At 39.2% G+C, this 22,656-nt stretch overlaps 2 protein-coding genes across 2 annotated transcripts in view; one reads left to right on the plus strand and one right to left on the minus strand.

Annotated features, from left to right (window-relative positions):
• Positions 1-1,851: 1,851 nt before the first annotated feature.
• Positions 1,852-13,044, plus strand: LOC122343896 (protocadherin Fat 1-like). Its single transcript, XM_043238084.1, has 30 exons — positions 1,852-2,027; positions 2,281-2,349; positions 2,746-2,909; positions 3,025-3,069; positions 3,160-3,249; positions 3,321-3,410; positions 3,496-3,603; positions 3,721-3,834; positions 3,919-4,012; positions 4,554-4,666; positions 4,769-4,942; positions 5,028-5,156; positions 5,245-5,400; positions 5,530-5,710; positions 5,813-5,943; positions 6,405-7,355; positions 7,636-7,761; positions 7,851-8,102; positions 8,186-8,284; positions 9,202-9,374; positions 9,482-9,630; positions 9,794-10,101; positions 10,429-10,539; positions 10,828-11,019; positions 11,121-11,215; positions 11,599-11,763; positions 11,888-12,082; positions 12,185-12,280; positions 12,394-12,415; positions 12,516-13,044. The coding sequence occupies exons 1-30, from the start codon at positions 1,949-1,951 to the stop codon at positions 12,600-12,602; spliced, it is 4,758 nt and encodes a 1,585-aa protein (XP_043094019.1). The 5' UTR covers positions 1,852-1,948; the 3' UTR covers positions 12,603-13,044.
• Positions 13,045-13,459: 415 nt separating this feature from the next.
• usp34 (ubiquitin specific peptidase 34) overlaps positions 13,460-22,656 on the minus strand; it is a 44,182-nt gene continuing 34,985 nt past the window's right edge. The window contains exons 64-77 of the mRNA XM_043238073.1: positions 21,734-22,038; positions 21,326-21,655; positions 20,368-20,525; positions 20,181-20,259; positions 19,969-20,095; positions 19,024-19,131; positions 18,828-18,932; positions 18,626-18,750; positions 18,418-18,541; positions 17,412-17,491; positions 16,453-16,593; positions 16,198-16,344; positions 15,933-16,089; positions 13,460-15,105 (exon numbers count right to left, since the gene is read on the minus strand). Of these exons, the coding sequence (XP_043094008.1) occupies positions 14,456-15,105; positions 15,933-16,089; positions 16,198-16,344; positions 16,453-16,593; positions 17,412-17,491; positions 18,418-18,541; positions 18,626-18,750; positions 18,828-18,932; positions 19,024-19,131; positions 19,969-20,095; positions 20,181-20,259; positions 20,368-20,525; positions 21,326-21,655; positions 21,734-22,038 (2,636 nt within the window). The 3' untranslated portion in view covers positions 13,460-14,455. The remainder of the gene's footprint in view (positions 15,106-15,932; positions 16,090-16,197; positions 16,345-16,452; positions 16,594-17,411; positions 17,492-18,417; positions 18,542-18,625; positions 18,751-18,827; positions 18,933-19,023; positions 19,132-19,968; positions 20,096-20,180; positions 20,260-20,367; positions 20,526-21,325; positions 21,656-21,733; positions 22,039-22,656) is intronic.

A 22,656-nucleotide genomic window follows, 5' to 3' on the forward strand; every position in this document is an offset into this window, starting at 1 on the left:
GCTGGTTTACATTAGAAACCGTGAATGTAACACATAGTTATTATATTTGGATTACTGTAAGGGTAGGTTTAGGGATGCGGTAGGTGTAGACATTAATCTAATTAGCAGAACAAATATTTATTACCGGTTTACAGTAGCTATATACCTTATAGTCAAAACCGCAAATATAACACATAATTACTATACTTGCAGTACTGTAGGGGTAGACATTAATAAAACATCATTTGACAGGTAGTATTTTTCCCTGAGCTCATCATACGTAAGTGTGAACTTGTGAAAACCTATTTGTTGGACCGCATACTTCCCAGATGACACGTGACATTAGACTCTATCTAAATGATGCGTTTCTACGGCAACACTATCTAGCCCTCACATGCTCCTGAGCACACCATTAAACCCTGAACGCTCGAGCTGCGACTTGGACCAGTGACAGACGTACCTCGTGACCGCCGACAGATTCGCTTCGTTTTCAATATCGCTCCACACAAAGTAGTTAAAGTCAGTCGCTGTGGACATGCTTTCCGAAAGATGGCATCAGCTGCTAATGCAGTTGAGATGTATTTTATGATTTGTACACCTTGCTGTAGGATTAATGTTTCGGCTAACATATAAATCCTTAATTACATAAAATCATAAGAACAAGACGTAATAATCTTTCATGCATTTATATAAGGTGTTTATAGTGTGTGACCTTTGAATTGTTCAGTAACGTAACTAAAATATTGTTGTAATATGTAAATAAAGATCATAACTAGTGTAATGACATTTTTTCGAAATCCACTAATTACATACAAAGACAAATGGTTGACTATATAATCTACTCTATATATAATCTAATAATTGAATATATATATATATATATATATATATATATATATATATACATATATATACATATACACACACACATATATATACATATATATACATATATATACACACACATATATATACACACACATATATATACATATACATATATATACATGTACATACATATCATTCTCTGCAGAGAAATAAAAGACAAAGACAAAACTCTGGTTTTTCATTCTCAGTCTTCACAATTAGTTTACTACTTTGAATAACAAAAATTTCACAACACTAATAAGCAGTGATAAGGTAATCTTGTGTTGGCAGTAGCAATGAGATAAGATTATTTGGAGATACACAGGGTGTGAATTATTCATTGTTGTCATGCATCTTTACAGCCCGTTCAATTGCAGGCCAAAGTTTAGCATAAAGGTCTTTTGATTTATGACAGCGGTTGAGTGGTTATTGTTAAGGAAGGAACAATGTAGTGTTCAATATTCCAAAATAATCCCTTACAGCAGGGTCACGTCCCAAATATGAACTTATATCACCCTACAGGGGTTTGTTTTAATATACGGGCGGTTGACTGCTCAGGATTCTTCTTATTACCCCACCGTTTAATAAATGCATTGTAAGTTAAATATTCATTAAACGGGAAATAATTAGATTATGTGACACAAAAAAAGGAGCACAGAGTAATATGAAATCGGTTGCCAGACAACAGCCAAATATACAGTTCAAAGGTCATTCGACATTAGAATGTCGCAGCTGACCAATCAGAACGAAGCATTCAACATGCTGTATAATCATAAACAAAAATAGACCTAAGTGACTAAAGCATTGCGTGAGAAGAACCGATAGAACGAGATTAAGTAAAGATCGATATCAGCGATTCCGAATCTCAGATATCCTCAAATAAACTAATAACATCGCCCTCTCTCCAGAAATCCCTCCCACGTCGATCCTGCATTATTGGTCTCTATGAAGCACCTTTGAGACCTTCTTACGGCAGAGACCATAACTGTTTATGACATACAATAAAAAACAGCTCAGAGAGAGAAGTTACATACAGAATAATCATTCTCTTCACGGCCAGGTTTCATAAGACAACCTACCCTGAGAGCGGATTACGAAAAAGATGGCCTTATTTTCAATTCCTTTTTATTCTTTATTTATTTTAGCTTTTCTGCGTGTCCGTGGTGTATGGAGCGATACCGGTAAGCCACATTTATGTCTGTCTAATTAAGACGTATAATAGGAAATAATATAATTTAATAATACATATTTCGAAGTGATTCAATATTTAATCCATGCATTTTAAACGAGCAATATTCATTACAACCAGATACCATGTTGATTTAACTTAGAATGATCGAACTTCCGCATATTGTATGATTTAATGCTGTTTGTAATACTAAGGCTTTTAGCTGTCTATTAGGTCTATAAAGCAAATGCCTGTTGCTGTTTAAGCTTCCTCACAGATAAACTGTGCATCTGGGACTAATAACGTCGTTGGGAGTATCCAGGAAGGATATGAAGGTGAGATATTCAAACGTTTACATTACATGTGCCTTTTCACTTTTTTTGCGTGCTAATTTTTAAATCAGATATTTTAATAATATAGCGCCTCCGCACTCTCAGAAATAAAGGTACAAAAGCTGTCACTGGGGAGGTACCTTTTCAAAAAGTACAATTTTGTTCAAATATGTACTCTTTAAGTACTATTATATATCCTTAAGGTACAAACATGTACCTTTTGAAAAGGTGACAGCTTTGCACTATTTCTGAGCGTGTGTGGTAATTTAAAGTGCTGCTCCTTGTGGATATTACAAATAAATAAATAACAGGGCACTGGAATTATCTAGTCTTTATGTGATTAATTGTTAATTGTGTGTTAGAATACATATTTAGATGTGTATTTAACCTGGCCTGCAGGTGATGTAGAGATTCTCACTAATATCGGTCCTAATGATCGTCTGGTTCTGGAGGCGTATCGCTTTCCTATCGGCTTGGAGTATGTGGAGCTGATTCACTCTGATGGAGATCCAACTGCTACTGTACGGACCAAGAAACCCCTGGACGCTGATGAACTGAAGGAGGTTTGTTGTGGCCTCACTGGTTCATCGAGCTGAGACAGTTTCAGATATTAACTGGTTACTTTACCCTTTACCTCTTACATGTCTTTTCACGCTTTGTATGTATTACTTCTTCTAGTACGCAGAGAAATTATATTATTCAGTCTCCTGCTCCAACACCGGGGTAAGTTTGTTTAATTAATGACACCATAAAATAATCAAGACTATAGTATTATACGAATAAGTTAGATTCAGTCTTTATTGTTGGCTTCAGCTGAAAAACACCCGGACGATAGATGTTCTGGACATCAATGACAACCCTCCGATCTTCCAGAGCCAGGCGTACAGCACCACAGTGTCAGAGGTGTGTGTTTGGTCACGTCTTTATACAGCTGTTGAGCGTTTGGTCTCTTAGTTGACTGTGTTTTGCTCCAGACGACAGCTGTGGGTACAGATGTGCTCAGGGTGAGGGCTGACGATGCAGATGTGTCTCCAGAAAACAACAATATTATATATTCTATACTGGTGAGTCACGAACAATAGGCTGCATTGTGCAAAGGCTATGCAAGTTCATCCTCATTTCAATTGATTACTTCCACTCTATTAACAGTCTCCAGTACCAGACGACTTTGAAGTGAGACCGGACGGTAACATCAGGTTGAAACAGCGTCTGAACTACAACAACGATCAACAGTACATCTTCACCGTGGAAGCCAGAGTAAAGACACATCTCACATCCTAGCATCCATTTTTACTTTGCCATTACTAAGCTTCGAAGTACTGCTTTGGTAGTCTGTTCTTTAAAGAAATAACAACACACTATGGTTCTTTGCAGGATATAGGAGGACTCACTGACACAACGACAGTTGCAATAACAGTTGAAGATTATGACAACCTAAACCCTTATTTTGATCACAGTTACTACACGGCATCCATTGAGGAAAATCAGGTAAATGACGTCAGAAGACGAGGTCCATGCTTAAAACATATATCTACCCACACAAATAAAATCTTCTTTTTTGGCCATGCCCAGGCAGGACAATTATCAGACTTCACTCCTGAAGCCATTAAAGCTCAGGATGGAGACACGGGCATCAACGAGCCTGTCGTTTACAGCATAACAACAGGTACTGTAACAGAAGGTTTACAACACACTTGCATGATATACGTCCTAATCTAAACAACCTCCTCCACCTGTCCTGTTTCCAAAAATAGTTTCTTGATAAAATTTTGTAGAGCTAAAGGTGAAACAGTTATTTGTGACCATGGACCAAACCAATCAATTTGTCTAAATACTGAGAAAAACACCTTTAAAATTGTCCAAATGAAGTTCATATTACTAATAAAAAATTACCTTTTGATATATTTACAGTAGGAAATATCTTTGAGGAACATGATCTTTACTTAATGTCCTAATGATGATCGAAAAACAAAATCACTTTGACGCATACAGTGTATTTTTCGCTATTGCTATAAATATATCCCAGTGAATTAAGGCTGGTTTTGTGGTCCAGGGTCACATTTTAAATCTGATAATATGAAGGGATATAAAATGTCACCAAAATAGTAGCAAAACAAGTACTTTACACCCCTAATAATATACTTACTTTTGAACATTCTGTGTTATGTCTCTGATAATAAAGCACATGTATTCATATTTTTTTCCAGTTCTTCCAAGTGAATATCAGAGCATCTTTAATATTGACCCAAACAGTGGGGTCATCTCTGTGACAACAGCACTTGACAGAGAGGCAATTGACCAGATAACAGTTTATATACAGGTAAAAGACGTTTCTAAAGACATTCAAATTATGCAATGCTATGAATCTGAAGAGATTTTAGCATTTTGATTCTTCCACTCATTATTTCTACTCATAAAACAGGCAGCTCAGCAGGATGATGCCAGCAAAACGGCAAACGCTGTGTTGTCTGTCCTCATTAAAGACGTGAATGACAACCTACCAGAGTTTGACCACGATGAGTATACAGTGTCTATTCTGGAAAATTCACCACAGGACCAGTTTGTGCTTCAGACTAGAGTCACCGATAAAGATCTGGTACTGTTCCTGATAACTCTGCTGTCTGGTCATATAAATAAAATAAAAACTGAGAAAATTTTCTAAGTGACCTCTTTCATCCCAGGGAGGATTTGAGGGAACAATCCGGATTATTTCAGACTCTGTTCCTTTTTCAATCAGCCCTGATGGAATAATTCTGGTGAAACGCTCAGAGGACCTCGACAGAGAAACCACAGCTAGCTTCCGCTTTCAAGTAACAATAAGGCTAATTTTATCATTGATGTGATTATTTTGTGCAATGAAAAATTACGTGACACAAATTTTGTTTTCAAAATCTAAAGGTCGAAGCACAAGAAAAGTCTCTTCCCACCAACACAGCAACAGCAGATGTGACCATTGTCTTGCTGGATGAGAATGACAACAGTCCACAGTTTACAGCTTCCAAGTATGAGGGCAAAGTTTTCAGCAACCAGACTGCTGGAATGCAGGTTGTCAAGGTGAGGAATCATTGTTTTGTTGAGTCACTTCAATCAACATTTTCAGAGGCTGTGGAACCATAAATGTCATAATAAGATGACGTTTAGACTAAACATTGCGTACTAACTAAGCATACATTTTAATGTCAGGTTGAAGCAACAGACCTAGATGAAGGTTCAAATGGGGAAATCACCTACTCAATTGAGTTTGGAAATGAGAAAGGTCATTTCGAAATTAATGAGAATAATGGGGAGATTAGACTTGTTAACGAAATCGACCTGGTGGACAATAACATCCTTGAGTTTGCACTCTACGTGACTGCAAAAGATGGTAAGTTTTCACATGTGTTTTGGAAGACATTTGATGGAGACATGGTTGCGGGCACGTTACTTTTGTCTTAGAAACCACTGCACTTTCTTTTCATGCCATTAGGGGGTGCTATAAGCAGATCGACCGCTGCAATGGTGAATGTCAAGGCACCTGGAGAGTCTCATCCTCAGTTCCTTCGGGATACCTACCAAGGACAAGTAGAGGAGGATCAGGCAGACGCAGAGATTGTGAAGGTCTTGACAGCAAAAACAATTACTTTATAAGATCTTCCTTCCCAAGGCACTGTGTTTGATGGCAATAATATGGTCTGCTTAATTACTGAGAGCTACAGTTCTGTAGATTTCACCTCCCACCTCAATCGAACACACTCTCACAAGCTAATTCAAAATAGCTCGATAAGTACAGGCAGGTTTGTTGGAACAAGTTTGGAATTGAAGTCTGCAGGACAGTAGCTCTCCAGGAGCCAGATTGAAGATCGCTTGCATAAAAGGACCATCCAAGTAGTCCATATAGTCATTTATATCCCAAGTCTTCTATCTGACAACTTTGTGTGATGAATGGACTGAAGGAATCATTACATACTAAATATCAGCATCCTTTAAAATGTTAATCAGTGATTTCTCACATACACAAAAAAACTGAAAATCTAGTAAATAGTCTAATCATGGCCCCATGTGTACTCTCTCATTTACAGCTTGACTTCCTGTCTCTTGACCCTATAGTTCCTGTCATGTTAACGGTTGTGAGTGAAGATGACAAGTTCTCCATAAACCAGGATACAGGTGTTCTCTTGACCAAAGTCAAACTGGACTTCGAGGAGAAGAGCAGCTACACTGTACAGGTGTCGATATCGGACGGTACTAACCTTGATACAGCATCAGTCCTGGTTGAGGTGCTGGACATCAATGACAACAGTCCAGTGTTTGGAACTCACCCTGCCACTGTCCAAGTACCAGAGGATCATGCAGTGGGAGATGATGTAACATCAGTAACAGCCACAGATGCAGACTCAGGGTTTAATGGTGAAGTCCGATACACTCTCCTGGGAGGCGCTGGGAGATTTAGTGTTGACCAAGAAACAGGAGCGATCTCTCTAGCAGCTCCTCTTGACAGGGAGACCCAAGATGAGTATAGCTTAGTGATCACTGCCCAAGATCAGGGTCGCCCGTCACGCTCCTCTACCACCACTCTGGAAATCTTCGTGACTGACATCAACGACAATGCTCCAATATTTTCCAAACAACAGTATGAGACCGCAGTGAAGGAGGATGCTGAACTAGGAACAAACGTTATAGACATTATGGCAACAGACAAAGATGACGGTCAAAATGCTATCGTGACTTATCACATTGTCAAACAGGAGCCTTCTTCTACACCACCCATTTTTACCATTGACGAAGTGTCTGGTTCCATAAGTTTAGCTGCCAAACTAGATTATGGCAAAGCTAAGAGGTACACTCTAGAAGTGGAGGGACGAGATGGAGGAAACCCTGTTCTCACTGGCAGTACTTCTGTAACGTTGTGGGTGGAGGATGTAAATGATAAAGCTCCTGTGTTCAGTAAGGATCTGTATGAGATATCGCTCTATGAAAACCTTGCAGGTGGATCTGCTCTGGTGTCTTTAGAGGTTACAGATGAGGATGAGGTGAGAGGAAAAAAAGCAGTCACTAGCTGTTGTTTTAACTATATAGAAACCACTAAGAACACTACAGCAAAATCTTTTAAAGTTAATAACAACTACCAACAAATTGGCAGAATTTCTTATAATTCCTAATTTCTTATTGCAACAGCATAACAATTTCAAACATTCCAAATATGTAACATTCCAAACCTTCTTCTAACTGCCCATGTATTTAAACTACAACTTTTCCAAGTAAGCCAAATTCCCACTGTTGCAGCAATCTTCTTCTGTTGTTTCTGAACAGGGTGGGTTCTCTAAAGGGCACTTCATCATGGACAGTGACACATTCGTTATCAACAGTCAAGGAGTAATATCACTCAGGAGCGATGCCACCTTGGATAGAGAAACTACAGACAACTACATAATAGAGGTACAAAACTACCACATCTCTTGAACCCAACTATTCATTCATTCATTGATTATTCATTCTTAATGGGATGTTTGCGTCGTCTTCTTTAGGTAATAGCTGTAGACCAGCCTGACGATGGTTTAAGCTCCACAACTCAGGTCATCATCACTGTTCTGGACGTCAACGACAACAACCCACAATTCCTTCCTCTCCCAGACTCCATTGAGATTCAGGAAGGTGTTTACACGCCCTCATCACCCGGAGAGGTGTGTGTGATCTCAGCCACAGACTCTGACATTGGAGAAAACGGACGTGTTTCCATCATTACTTCCTCTTACAGCAATATCTTTACTTTTAGAGAGGTGAGGTCCTAAACATATAACAATGAATTGTCAGATTGTCAATTATTTATTATTTTTAATATTTATTACCTTTCCCCCTTTAGGATGGTACTCTACTAGCTATCGAGGAGCTTGATCGGGAGACACAAGATGTGTATGATGTGGTCATTGTTGCAATGGATCATGGGATCCCACAGGGAAATGTAATTTCCTTTTCTTTGTACAACTTGTGTGATCTGTGAACAATGCAGTTTTGCACTTGCTGGTCCATTCTAAATCACAACCTAAAAAGCATTTGCACAGTTTACAGTTTACAGACTACTTGTGCACATTTCCAGTGTAACAAAAAGAACAATTACTTCAGCCTCCAATCTGAACATCAGTTGTCAAGAGTATAAATCTTTATACCCATTGGCCATGACAAAGGACATGCTCGAGTGATAAACTAGTTGCTTAATTTTCCAGAGTTCATGGAAACTAAATCTGTGAACAAATTCATTGAGTTTTATTTAAGACAATTAATAGCATACAACCTAGACAACATAGACAAGAGATAGCAAAATTCCTACAGACTTTATTTCAATCCTTGCTCTAACACTGGTTGCTTTCCAGGATCAGGGCTTCCTAAGTCTGTAGGAAGGAGCTGGATTTTGCTATCTCTGGTCTATGTTGTATGCTATTAATTGCCTCAAAAATCAATTAATTTGTCCACAGATTTAGTTTCCATGAACTCTGGACAATTAAGCAACTAGTTTATCTCGTCTGTGCAAGAAACTGAACAGTATTTAAATAATTTTTTACCTCACAACATCTGGTGGGTGATGCGTTTGTCGTTTACTTCTTGCTTTACAGTGGATCACAGACTTACAGTGCATGGCCACCTACTATCTCTCAAATGGACCACTGACACTCAATATGCAATCACATTTTATATTATAAAATATTATTTTTATATTTATATTATGTCGCACAGATGATCAACCAGTTGAAGCTGCTATTACATCTAAATTTGTGTCAGTATTCAAACCTCTGGATACCTGATACTAAGAACAATCTTAAGATACTAGAAATTGCTTTTGGTCTGTACTACAAAAGGGTTGCTCGTGTCCATTTTTTTCAGGACATCACAACAGTGAGGGTCAGTGTCACAGACGTCAATGACAACGCTCCAGTCTTCAGCTCTGAGTCCTACAGCAGAAGCATTCTGGTTAAAGACGCCAAGGTTGGAGAGGTGCTGCTGACAGTCTCTGCCACAGACAAAGATGATGGACCCAACGCAGTCATTAGCTACAGGTACAGCTCGAGGCTTTCATACTTATAACCAAGCTTCCATGTAGAAAAGGTAAAGTCTGAACGATTAATAGTATAAAACACACAGATGAATGTATCTCTTTCTGTAGTTTCTCTGAAGAATCTTCTATGGTCGCACTGGATGCTGAAACAGGGGACATCACTTTGACCTCTGACCTTAGTGGGGTCACAGAAGACACACTGCTAACCCTGACCGCTGTAGCAACAGATCATGGAGCACCAGCACGGTCTGATGAAGGTTTGGGTCTAGGTTACATAATTCCTTTGAAATATTCCAGTGAATCTGGAGATAAAAAATGTACCGTTCTTTGGGAGGAGTTCATTGTTAGTAAATTCCCCCTTCAGCATTCAAATCTGGTCCAACAAACATGTCAAAACTAACATCTTTCTTCTCTGTGTAGCCGAAGTCTTGATCAACTTCAAAATTTCCTCTCTCAATGAGGGTGTGGCTTTTGAGAGCTCCTCCTACAACTTTGCAATCAAGGAGAACGAACCTGAGGCAACAATATTAGGCAAGGTCAAGGCATTAACAGGGAGTCCACTGGCTACGGTCAGCTATAACATGAAGTCACATGAGGATCTCTTCTCTGTGGATGAGGAAGGAACCATAAAAGCTCTCAAGTCACTGGACAAGGAAGAAGAGGAGTGGTACTTTATCACAGTAGAGGCCATAGACTCCAGATCTCCTCCAAACACTGCAGAAACAACGGTACTATTTTACTCCAAACTGAGGCCAGAGACAAACTCTACACAAGTATGCAAACATAACGGTGGCTAGCCAAAATACATGTTGAATAATTGTCCTCCAGAAGTCAACTCGAGAAAATAGCACCTCTTGATGCAACACTGTGAATGCAAAATATATTTGGACCAATTCTTTCCACCAACAAATTAAAGAACGCAAAGACATTTGTATTTACATATTTGCGCAGAATATGTTTCAGGCCTAGGTTTTGCTGATATTAAATACAAGGTTTTCTCCTTTAAAAAGGGTTCATGTACAATAGCAATTGACTTTCTCTCTCTTAATCTTCAGGTCAGCGTTCAGGTTGAGAATGTGAATGAGGCTCCAGTTTTTGATGCTGAAATATATAAGGCAGAAATTTTCAGTATCACCCCATACAAATTCCCTGTAGTGAAGGTCCAGGTAAGTGTACCTCAGAGAGGACTGGTACTTTTCAAAAGAGGGCATAGACATCAATCTTAAATGCAGTGGATGTACTGGTACACTAGATCTAGAGACTAGAATATCATCAAGACTTAGGGGTGGGATCTTTTGACTCAGGCCAGTAAGCATACACCTAGCACTCTCCGAGAACCTCTTAGCAACTCTATGGCTAATGCTCTAGTAACTTCCTTGAAGACACTTGCAAAACAGAAAACAAAACATAAAATTGGAGTCATGTGAGTGGTTGAAATGTCACGTGTCTCTCAGGCGTCAGACCCTGATGTGGGCGAGAGCTCAGAGTTGCAGTATTCACTGCAGGAGTCCACATCTCTGCTGGAAGTGGAAGAAAGCACTGGTCAGATCTACGTACACGACGCATCTAGCGTTGGAGTTGGTACGTTCACCTATCAGGTGAAAGCCTCCGATAGACATGGACTGAGCGCAACTGCAAAAGTAGAGGTAAAAAGAAGATAAAATAAAAATGTGAATTTTTTAATTTCTCCAAAGGCATTGTGAAAATTCATGGGATCAAAGCAAGTTCTCATGTTTTCCACCTACAGGTCACAGTGAAGCAAAGTGAAAGCAACAACGTCATGGTCATCTCTCTAAACCAGGCTGTGTTTACAGTGGAGAAGAAGATACCAGAGATTGAAGAGTGAGTAGGAGAATAGCTATATCAGAATTAGCCTACTTTGCATAGCAAAAGAAGAGAAAATTAATCATTGCAATTTGTGTTTTGAGAAAAGAGAGTAAGCAAATTGTTTGTCCAAATTGTTCACCCATTTTGTCACTAATAACCCCACAACTGATGCTGCTGACTTCTTACTGTAAGCACAATATAGTCCGTATACATACTAAAGTCACATAACTTTGTGTGAGAAAGACTGAAACTGATGCCATCATTCACTCTCTTTCTACAACTGGGTCAGCGAGTTGACCTCAAGAACCCCTGTTACTTGAATAATTTTTGAGTTGTTTTTTTTCCAAGAAACTTGTTTCACAAATCATCCTGAATGTTTTATTGGTGTTTTGTCTCAGTTCCATGAAGAAAGCTTTAGGTTTGACTGTGAAAATCCTCAGTGTGAGAGCTGAGAATGGGAACGAGATGCGCGCCATTCTTCGTGAATCTACAGCCAAGACTTACATTAGCTTCGTTGCCATGGATACCAGTGACGCCATCATTCCAGCCACAGAGCTCAAAGAGTAAGCCAGAAATGCAATGGATTCATAAAGTATTGCACATTTCTGCTTTTAAAGCCTACTGGCCTATTCCTTCGCAATTTACAAGATGCGAGATGAGGGATGTGAACTGTGTCGACTCCCACAGGAAACTGCAGACTAATCACGACGCTTTAAAAGACGAACTGGAGAAGCTGTTTGGTTCTGATTTGGAATTCAAAGTGGAGGATGGTTCTGGAAACAATTCCGAAAATTCCAATGAAGCAGTAGTCATTGCTCTCGGTGTTCTGCTGGCTATAAGCATTGTGGGACTTATCACTCTGACAACAGTCTATCTTGTTAGGTAAATTATTAATGACACTATTAATCACACTGATTAGAAGATTTTTAAAAAAGGACTATTTTTTTTTTTTTTTAATATAATACATGATTTTTGCTGCTTCAGGAAAAAAATGAAGAAGGACACAGATTCCGACAAGGAGAGCTTCAATATTGGCAGAATGAACAGATCAAGCATTGACAACGGTTTTACCTATTCAAGGTAAACTCTATTATATTGTCAGAGATTACAATATAATGCACTCACTTTTTAAAAATATGATCTCAAATACAAAAAGGTATGTTCAGAGTTAAACACGTTTCTTCTGTTCATAGAAAAAATGAAGCCGCCCAGGAGGTAAAGGACTAAATTCATAAGTAGGATTCAGCCAGAATTCTGTTGGTGGAATTTAAAACGTTAGCATTTCTAAATACATTGTTCACATTTTGTTTTACAGGTTGGGTTCAGTAACACACATGAGTTCAAAAGATATTCTGAAAATGACGCAGACTCGAACAACAAAAGCAGCACCGCTGCCTTCTGAAAACATCCCAAAGGACCAAAGCTCCTCAATACTTGTTATTAGAAGACTACATGAATTTTAAAATGAATTCTGGCACCATGTTTAAGCTGTTTTGTTACAGAGCAAGTCGTAAAGGCAATTCTAAAAGATACAAGCAAATCCCATAATGCATAAAAATGTCGACTACATAGTACTATATAACACTATTTAAATACATGTAGCATGTGCAACATCAGTTACTTCTAGGCTTCATTTCAGTCTTAAATTCACCTGCTGTACAATCATGTACATTCAACTGCCTTGCATTTTGATTTTCAACATGGTCTTTTACAAAGGGATGCAGACATCCCAAAACCTGCTTACAAAATACAGCTCAGCTACAATTATGTAACACTTTTAATTTGTAACTTGTGATGTAAATACTTTTTTAGAATGATTAAACTTTTTGAAAATGTTTCTTAAATCTTCTGAATGCGCATATTTATCCTAAGACAATCCACAGCTGAGGGTTTAAGAGTTTTAGTACCTTTTAGACCAGTTTGTGCTCAAGAAAAGCATACTAGCGCACTACGTTCTGCACACAACATTTCTGTAGACAACAGTGGCACATGCAAATGTTTTTCGATTAATCGGAATTGAAAGTCTAACGACGCGTTTGAACAATCAAGCGAAAAAAGTATAGGATTTCTGAAATGCAAATTAAATGTTTCCGGTAAACAATGCAGCATATTGGCATTTTAACTGTTTACTGTAGCATTTTCTTAAAACAAAAAACTGTATTGTTTGCTAGGTGTTCTATTCTGAACACAGCCATCTGAACGACAGAAAGGGCAAAAAAGAAACACCCCACAACCTGCTTTATTGGACTTGATTCATAATTAAATCATATTAAAATTTTATTAAGTTATATCCTATATTAAAATAAATCAAAACAGAAAGACTGAGAGAGAAATCAAATACAGAGAACGCAAGAATGACATCCAATAGATTATGGAATGTATTTCGGTAAATAAAATAGAGCTCCAACTGTTCCATCAAATGTGCAATATTCCAGCCACAAATGTTCTGAGCCTGAAAAGAGCACCGTAAGTTTCTATATACACAACGTAGGTATATATGTACACAGTAGATTTATATATACAGTATACTGCGCTTGAATGGATATATACTGTATACATATATCTTACAGAAATATATATATATATATTTATATATATATATATTTTTAACCATCTCATTTACAAAGCCAGGCAACATCTAGAAGATTCTTTACAGAATCAAGGTTCTTGTGGTTCGTTCTTTCTTTTCAATATACAAAGTAAACATAGTTTTTGATATCCACCACAGAGAAAAAAAACACAGCAAGGCCATCTCAGCCTCACATCCGTAAGTACAAAACTGGCACAGAAGACAATCGTAATAATAATAATAATAATAATAATAATACACGTGAATAAAAACGCAAATTAAATTATGCACTGACGGGACTAAAACGTTGTAAACCTTTTCCCTGTTTCACTGCAGCCTCGAAAACAAACCACTTCAAAACAAAGAAACCAACAAAATCACGGTTTAAAAAAAAAAAAAAAAAAAAAAAAAAAAAAAAGAAATATTGCCCTTTGACAAAAAGTCGCCCCCAGTTGGTTTTTCGTTCTGTTCAATTAATGCGGAGCTCAGCTTTCTGGAACCCGGAAACAGAACCTTTTGTGTTGCAACACGAAACGCATGAAGAGCGAGGCCAAAGGGACGGAGAAAAAAAAAAAAAAAAAAGGAGAAAAAAGTTGGGCTTCAATTACTCGTAAAAAGACGAAACTGAACAGCATGGCGAACGAAGAAATGTGAAATGCGAAAAAATGAGTGACGTGAAAATGACGTCACAAAGCCGAGGGGCGTGTCCCTCCTTTTCCGTTTGAAAGTTTGGCAACCACTGCGATAGTGGCCTCGACTGTGCGCGACAGCATCTCCAGAGCATCCTGCGCGAGGGCGTGGCCACACCCACCTGACTCCGCCTCCTGGAGTGAGCAGCTCCGCCCCTCAGCAGAATCCGGCAGGCTGGAGAGTAAAAGCACCGATTCGGCGGAGGAGGAGGAAGTAGAAGGCACTTCCTCTCGCTCTGTCTCCGCCTCCTGCTCGTGCGCATCCTTCCGCTCATCCTCCTCCTCCTCCTCCTCTCGTATCTGCGCTGGAGGTTCGTCCGTTCGGCCGAACGCTTCGGGAAGGGAGGAGGATGACGACGACGATGAGGATGATGATGAAGAAACGTCCATTTTCTTCTCCTCGAGGGACGCGCTGTCGGGAGAGGGCGGGTCGTTTTCCACTCCCGGGTCGATGAGGGAGGAGTCTCGGGTCTCAGTGTCTGACGTGCTGGTGGGAGTTAACGCCTCCCCTGGCTCCGCCTTCTGCTCCGAGCAGGGAGCCAATGCGGAGGAAGTAGACGGTGGGCAAACTCCGCCGTCTGCGGGTCGATCCTCAGCGCTGCTGCTCACCCGCCGCCGCTTCACTGGAGTGACGCCTTCTTCTTCCACTGACACACAGAGAGGAGATAGCATCAAACACAAGTGCATATTATGCAAGAACACCCACTTAAATATGATCTTTTTCCTAAAGCGTTTCGGTATTAAGACCTACCTTTAAAAATAGTATTTTTATATATAATGTTAATTATTAAAGAGCACTTTTAAAGAATGCATAATTACAATATGTAAATATTGTTTTAAAGCTTAGTTTTCAAAAGTTTGGTAATTTGTAAGGAGTATATATATATATATATATATATATATATATATATATATATATATATATATATATATATACACACACACACACACACGATAAAAGGCAGCTGTGAAAATGTATCTGCATTGCTAATCCTTTTGATCTTTTATAAAAAAAAAAAATTGAACCATTAATTGGATAAGAATTTGAAGCGAAAAAAAATTGTATATATATATATATATATATATATATATATATATATATATATATATATATATATATATATATACATACACAATAATTAAAAATCATGGTGAAACAAGAAATGCATGTATTAATGTATTTTTATTCATTATATAATTTTATTTTATTTTTTTCAATATTCAATTGATTACTGTATTTTTTTTATATTATACGTTTTAAAGTGTGTTTAAAAGTGTCCTTAAAAGTGCTCTATAAATACAAGTATCGCTATTATTTACAGAAATATTGTATATATTTATTGTCTAAAATGTACGTAAGAAATCGTATGTACCCTCTTACTACCATAACCACGACATATTATTATCATTATTTAAAAGAAGATTTTTTTTTTTAATCATTCAAAGCCATGCATTATACGTAGCGTATTGAAACCTTTGACTTTGCGTTCCTTGGCCTCCATCTCTAATGTGGTGCGGTGCTGCAGACACAGTCTGCATTTGGACAGCAGCTCCTGTAGAGCCGGGCCTAAAGCAGGGTCCAGCTGCTGAGGGGCGTACACCGACAGCACCAGCAGCAGCGCACGCAGATCCTTCAACACACACACACACACACACACACACAGAGAGAGAGAGAGAGACGGGTGAATAAACGGCGCTGGAGAGCTGGGTGAGAAGCCACGAGGAGGTGCTCTACTGACTGCGTTCAGGAGGCTGCTGGTCTTGCTCATCTCTGCTCTCTGATTGGTCAGCTCAGGCTGCAGGCTGTGGTACTCGTTCAGTAGGTTGGTCACCAACACGTTGACGAGATTCGAGCAGCTCTGGCCCGATAACACCTGCACCTGCACCTAAACGCAAACGAAGCGAGTTTCAAACGGCGTGTACTTTACTTGAGAACTAGATAAGATTAGCCCATGATTACAGTAAAGCTGCACGAGAAGTAGATGTGCATTTACTTTATGTAAGAAGCAGGTGAGGAAGGAGTAGGCAATGTTGTTGTTGAGGAAGTTTCTCTCGTCCATCAGGATGCATTTCATGTATTCTCCAAATGCCGGATCTTCACACAACAGCTTCACACACGACTGAGCCATCGCACACTGACAGACCAGAAAACACACACATCTGACTCTCACTTCTGATTGGACGACACGGCCTTGTTTTTATAGCCATGTCACTGAAATATCTGCCGCTTAAAGGGCACCTCTAGTGTCGGCTATATTAGGGATCTATCCATGATCCGATGTGTAATTAAAAATTATACTTCTAATGTACTGTAATGTAATGTGTTTTTAAAAATTTAAATCTTTGAAGTGTCTTATTGTACCTTTTTTTTTAAACTACTATATAAAATAAAAAGAAATGTATAAATAAAAACTGCTATAATACATGTATAATGTAAATGTATAAATAATAATAATTATAGAGGAAAAATTATACTTTTAATGAACAGTATTTTTTTTTAAATGATGCGTGATTGTTAAATATATATTCTAAATAATATAGATTGTAAAATATACATTTAAATAATATGCAAAAAAAAGGGCCTGCATATATACATACTTTTTTTTTTTTTTTTTTTGCATTATTTGTAGTTTATTGCTTATAAAATATAATTATGGCCATTCGTAACTTTCAAGAAACATGCTTCTTAAAATATGTTATTAAAAAAATATTTTAAATAATTCAACATACCAGTTTTGACATTAAACTAAAGGATAATAATAATAATAATAACAATACAATTATTAGGAAAATAAGTATTAATTTGATGATATTATTGTTATTTAAAGATTATTATTATTAAGTCATCCATGACAGTAAATTATACCACTAGTTTTAGGCACATCTCATCAAGCTTAACCTGAGTTAAAGCGTGACCTCAAGTGACTTTACCTGATTGTACTAGTTATTTTACCTGAGACTGAGCGAGTTCTGTCCATAGTTTTGGAAAGAGAGCCAGGTGTAGAGGAAGTCCTTCATACGCTATCAACACACCTGCACACATGTGAATAAACACCATCAGCCCACGCACACACACACACACACACACACACACACACACACACTCGCGCACACACACACACACTCTCTCGCACACACACACACACTCTCTCGCACACACACACACTCTCTCTCTCGCACACACACACACACACTCTCTCTCTCGCACACGCACACACACACACTCTCTCTCTCACACACACACACACACTCTCTCTCACACACGCACACACACACTCTCTCTCTCACACACACACACACACACTCTCTCTCTCACACACACACACACACACTCTCTCTCTCACACACACACACTCTCTCTCTCTCACACACACACACGCACACACACTCTCTCTCACACACACACACACTCTCTCTCACAAACGCACACACACACACACACACACACTCTCTCTCACAAACGCACACACACACACACACACACACTCTCTCACACACACACACACACACACTCTCTCTCACACACACAAACACACACACACTCTCTCTCACACACGCACACACACTCTCTCTCTCTCACACACGCACACACACTCTCTCTCACACACGCACACACACTCTCTCTCACAAACGCACACACACACACACACTCTCTCACACACACAAACACACAAACAAACACACAAACACACGCACACACACACGCACACACACACGCACACACACACGCACACTCACACGCACACTCACACGCACACTCACACGCACACTCACACGCACACTCACACACACTCTCTCTCACACACGCACACACACTCTCTCACACACACACACACACTCTCTCTCACACACACACACACACTCTCTCACACACACACACACACACACACACACACACACACACAAACACACAAACAAACACACAAACACACACACTTTAGAGAGTAAATCATCCTTACTGAGTTTCACCAGAGTCTCTGTGAACTTCTCACAGTTGATGGCGACTCGACAGAGCAGGTGGATGAACTGATGATAAGACAGGAAGTAGTCCAACAGCATCCTGTCATACACCTCATCCTTGCCCTACAGGAAACCAAAAACACACTCGATGAATAACTAAACCTCAGCGCGCGGCAGGGTTCAGGCGTCGATCTCGCGCGGGCGCACCTTGCTGGTCTCCACCATGGAGGGCAGCAGGCACATGTTGAGCTCGGGTCTGGGAGGACGAATGTTGTTCTTTCCGCCCATCAGCTTGATATTCTCTCTGCAGGGCAGGTACGGGCCAAACGACACTGCAGACACACACAGACAGGGTTACACACCACGGCGGTGGTCGGCGCCGTACGTACGCTGCTTCGGCGGGACTCACTGGGGATGTTGCTGTGGTGGTAGGTGCAGTGGTTGTGCTGCAGGAAGGGCACGAGCGTGTGCAGGAAGTCGTGAGGACTCAAGAGCACCAGCTCCTTCAACACGTCTGAGAACGATGAACAAGCACGTTCAGATCACGCTTATCTGCTTTGCTTCATGTAAGCGGTGTGTGTGTGTGTGTGGATGTGGCGACTCACCCAGGCAGGCATTGCGCAGCTCCGGAGGGCTGTACGAGTTCAGCAGCGTCAGCAGCTTATGAGCAAAATCGATCCTCTCCTGCCACTGGATCAACGCCTGCTTCACATCTACAGAAGGACACGCGTCAGCCGTGATTGAGAGTACAACACTCATACAAGTGCATTTTGGGTAATCGAGAACTTTTGGTATGCCATTAGACGCAATATGGGAAATTAGGTACTTCAGTATTGATTCTTAAAGAACGTATTGTTAAGAGGTGATTTTGTACTGAACATTAAGGTGTATTATGGGTAATGAGTACCTTTGAATTGCTTTATGCATTATGAGTACTTATTACCCATAATGCACCATAACAAGCATTTTATAAGTACTCAATGCATAAAGCAATGCAAAGGTACTCATTACCCATAATGCACCATAATAAGCATTTTATGAGTACTCATAATGCATAAAGCAATGCAAAGGTACTCATTACCCATAATGCACCATAACAAGCATTTTATGAGTACTTTTGCATTGCATTCCAAGTTTAGGTGTTTTATGGTAATATGGTATGTTTGTAATGCTTAATGGGAAATTGCAAACTTAAGTATTTATTTTTCAGGCGAATTATGGAGTAAATCATGAAGTAATTTTTCATTTTTAAGCGAACTAACCCTTGTAGGGTTATGAGTGCTTTTGCACTTCACATTAAGGTGTATTATGGGTAATGTTTTTTTAGTACCGATTATCCAGGTGCATTATACATAACGAGTACTTGTACTGCAAGTATAGGTGTATTATGGGTAAATTAGTAATTTTGCATTGCGTATGGTGCGTTACGGATTACAGAGCTTCCTTGTTATGGTCCGTAAGTAATGAAGAACCCTGGAGATATTTAATGTGCATTATGGGTAATCATAAACATCAGTGAAGTGTGTGGTGCATTGTGGGTTATGCGCTACCTTTGCGTTGTAAGTAGGGCCGCGTTGCCTTTAAAACAGACAGGAAAATAGACAGCAGCTCCACTAGATCACCGGTCACGTGACACGCAGTGGCCTCATGGTACATCATGTGCAGGGTGTTGAAGGACTGCACACAGAGAAATATTCAAATCAGTATGAGAGCACATTAAAATATGAAGATGAATAAAAGGACGTAGTGAGAGTTTGAATGCCTCAGTCATGAGGATGAGTCCTCTGTTGAACACCACCAGCAGTCGGTCCTCATCGTTCTCCAGCAGTATACGGAAGGCACTGAGTTCACAAAGAGATCACGTATGAGTGAAAATGGCTTGTAAAGACTCAACCAGACTTGGGAGTGTGTGTGTGTGTGTGTGTGTGTGTGTGTGTGTGTGTGTCTACCTGATGAGAGTGGTCCAGCAGGAGCGCCCGTCCAGACATCGAAGATAACAGCTGATGGTGGTCTTCTTGAACTGCTTCACGTCCTCAAGCTCTTCTTCTCTCATATCAGGCCTCTGAGCCACAAACAACTGCATCAGGTTGAACAACTCCTCCACCGCCTCCAGGGAAAGAAATACAGTGTTATTGACTTGAACTAAATTAAACTGAAAAGCTGAGGCTTAAAACATTCATATTCCTTCATACAGAAACACAGCAGGAGGCACTTAAAACAATAACGATAAACAAAAACTGTTCACTGACGTCTTTAGGAGGTCAAACTAAATTTAGTATTATTATACAAAGTGCTTTATTTTATATTTTAGAATAGATTTTTGTTATTAAAATTTGGGACAAGAGATTTTTTTAGGTATAAACATATTTAAACTCTTTAAAATATGTAAAAATCTAATATGTTAATAAATATATATTAAATATCTGAAAATAACTGCATAAAACATTAAAAAATATTTCTGTTCCAAATAAGTGGAATTCATTTGAGCTTTATGAAAAAAAATGTAAAAAATTATGTTTTATGTTTTAAAAAAATAAATGTTTCTTGAGCACAAATCAGAATATAAGAATGATTTCTGAAGGATTGCATCCTAGAAATAAATAACGTAATAATTAAAATGTTTTATATTAAAATAGAAAACAAGTACTTAATTTTTTTTTTACATTTTTGATCAAATAAATGCAGCCTTTGCAAGCAAAAAAGTACGGTCAAAAAAGTAAAAAACATCAAAATCAAACTTTTGAACGAAGTTATAAAATGTCATAAATTGAAGATTTTCATTAATGGGGCCATAGTTTACTGATAAATTATGTCATGAGTCAAAGAAAAAAAAAACATGTTTGACCATATAACTCTGGCAGCCGGTTTAGGATCTGCTAAGTGAAGGACAGAGGGTGCTGTACTGACCCCTGGGTACTGGCTGGCGTGGGGCGTGAGGTTTTTGAAGGCCCACTGTATGTTCTGGTGGGACGCCAGCTGACGGGTGAAGGCGGGTGACTGCTCGCAGCACATGCGCAGGATGGCGTAGTACGCTGGCAGCATGCCGCGGTTGAACAGCACCACCTCCTGATCGTCGTGATCGGCCAGGATGTAGTTGAAGGCGATGTTTTTGGTGACGACGGGGTTCTGGACGATGAGACGCACGTTCTCGCTGCAGTCCACGCAGACGTTGTACCAGAAGGACAGCAGCGCTTGCTTGTTGTGATTGGTGGCGATGGCCGGCTCTGATAGCTTAGGCTGCGAGATCAAGAGAGATGCATTAGAGCTCAAACAGGCATTATATTTTTAGCACGTTTTCATCAGCACGCGAAGTACCTGGAAGAGGTTCCAGAGGTCCATGAAGTAGCTGGAGAACATGAGCTTCTCTGTTTTGGAGATGAGGCAGTAGGTCATGAAGCTGAAGTACTGCACCAGTTTGGTGGTCCCGTGCACCGGCACGTCCACGTAGAGCTTGGCCCGGCCCAGCAGGCCCAGCAGCAGATTGTAGACCTGGTGCAGAACCACGGTGGTGTCGGGACTCAGCGGGAGGTCCCGTGTGGGGATGTGAAGAGAGCGCGTGGAGCGAAACATCTGACGGAAGGAGTTGCTCGGGATGAGAGACACCAGCAGATACGCCGCCGCTGACAGAGAAAGGCATTACACAGGTCACAAAAAATAATGTCCAATCTGAAATTTCATCATGCAAAATAAAAATAAGACAAGTTTAGATATCTGTACTCATAAATTATGTTTACATTTTTGATATTTGTTATATACATGTTATACACACACACGTTTCCAAATATCTGGGAAAAAAATAAATAAAATAATAAATAAAATAATAATAATAATAATAATAATAATATTATATATAAAAACTACATTAATTGTATAATAATAAAGAAAAAATGACCTTTTTTCCAGTTGTCAAGGCAACAGTTTTAAATAACTGAAACTAACTAAACTACAACAAACCATAATAAATATGTCAATAACACAAAATTATTTAACGGAAAACAAAACTATAATAGACTATAAATAATTCTAAAACAGCAGTGGTGTTAGTCGGATTTTGTGGTATTTTGAAAGAAGTCTCATTCTTATCAAGGCTGCACTTATTTGATAAAACAAACGCAATATTATGAAATATTACCATTTAAAATCTACTCTAATATATTTCACAATGTAATCTATTGCTGTTGCAAAGCTGAATCACTGAGCCGGCCTTCAGTGCCACATGATCCTTCAGAAATCATTCT

The sequence above is a fragment of the Puntigrus tetrazona genome, chromosome 1 (assembly GCF_018831695.1).
Source record: "Puntigrus tetrazona isolate hp1 chromosome 1, ASM1883169v1, whole genome shotgun sequence".
In the NCBI taxonomy this organism is placed as follows: Eukaryota; Metazoa; Chordata; class Actinopteri; order Cypriniformes; family Cyprinidae; genus Puntigrus; species Puntigrus tetrazona.

Coding starts and splice junctions, on each gene's coding strand:
- LOC122343896 (XM_043238084.1), top strand. CDS start 1,949: ATGGCCTTATTTTCAATTCCTTTTTATTCTTTATTTATTTTAGCTTTT. Junction 4,667..4,768: donor AGATAACAGTTTATATACAG/GTAAAAGACGTT, acceptor CTCATAAAACAG/GCAGCTCAGCAGGATGATGC. Junction 8,103..8,185: donor ATATCTTTACTTTTAGAGAG/GTGAGGTCCTAA, acceptor TTCCCCCTTTAG/GATGGTACTCTACTAGCTAT.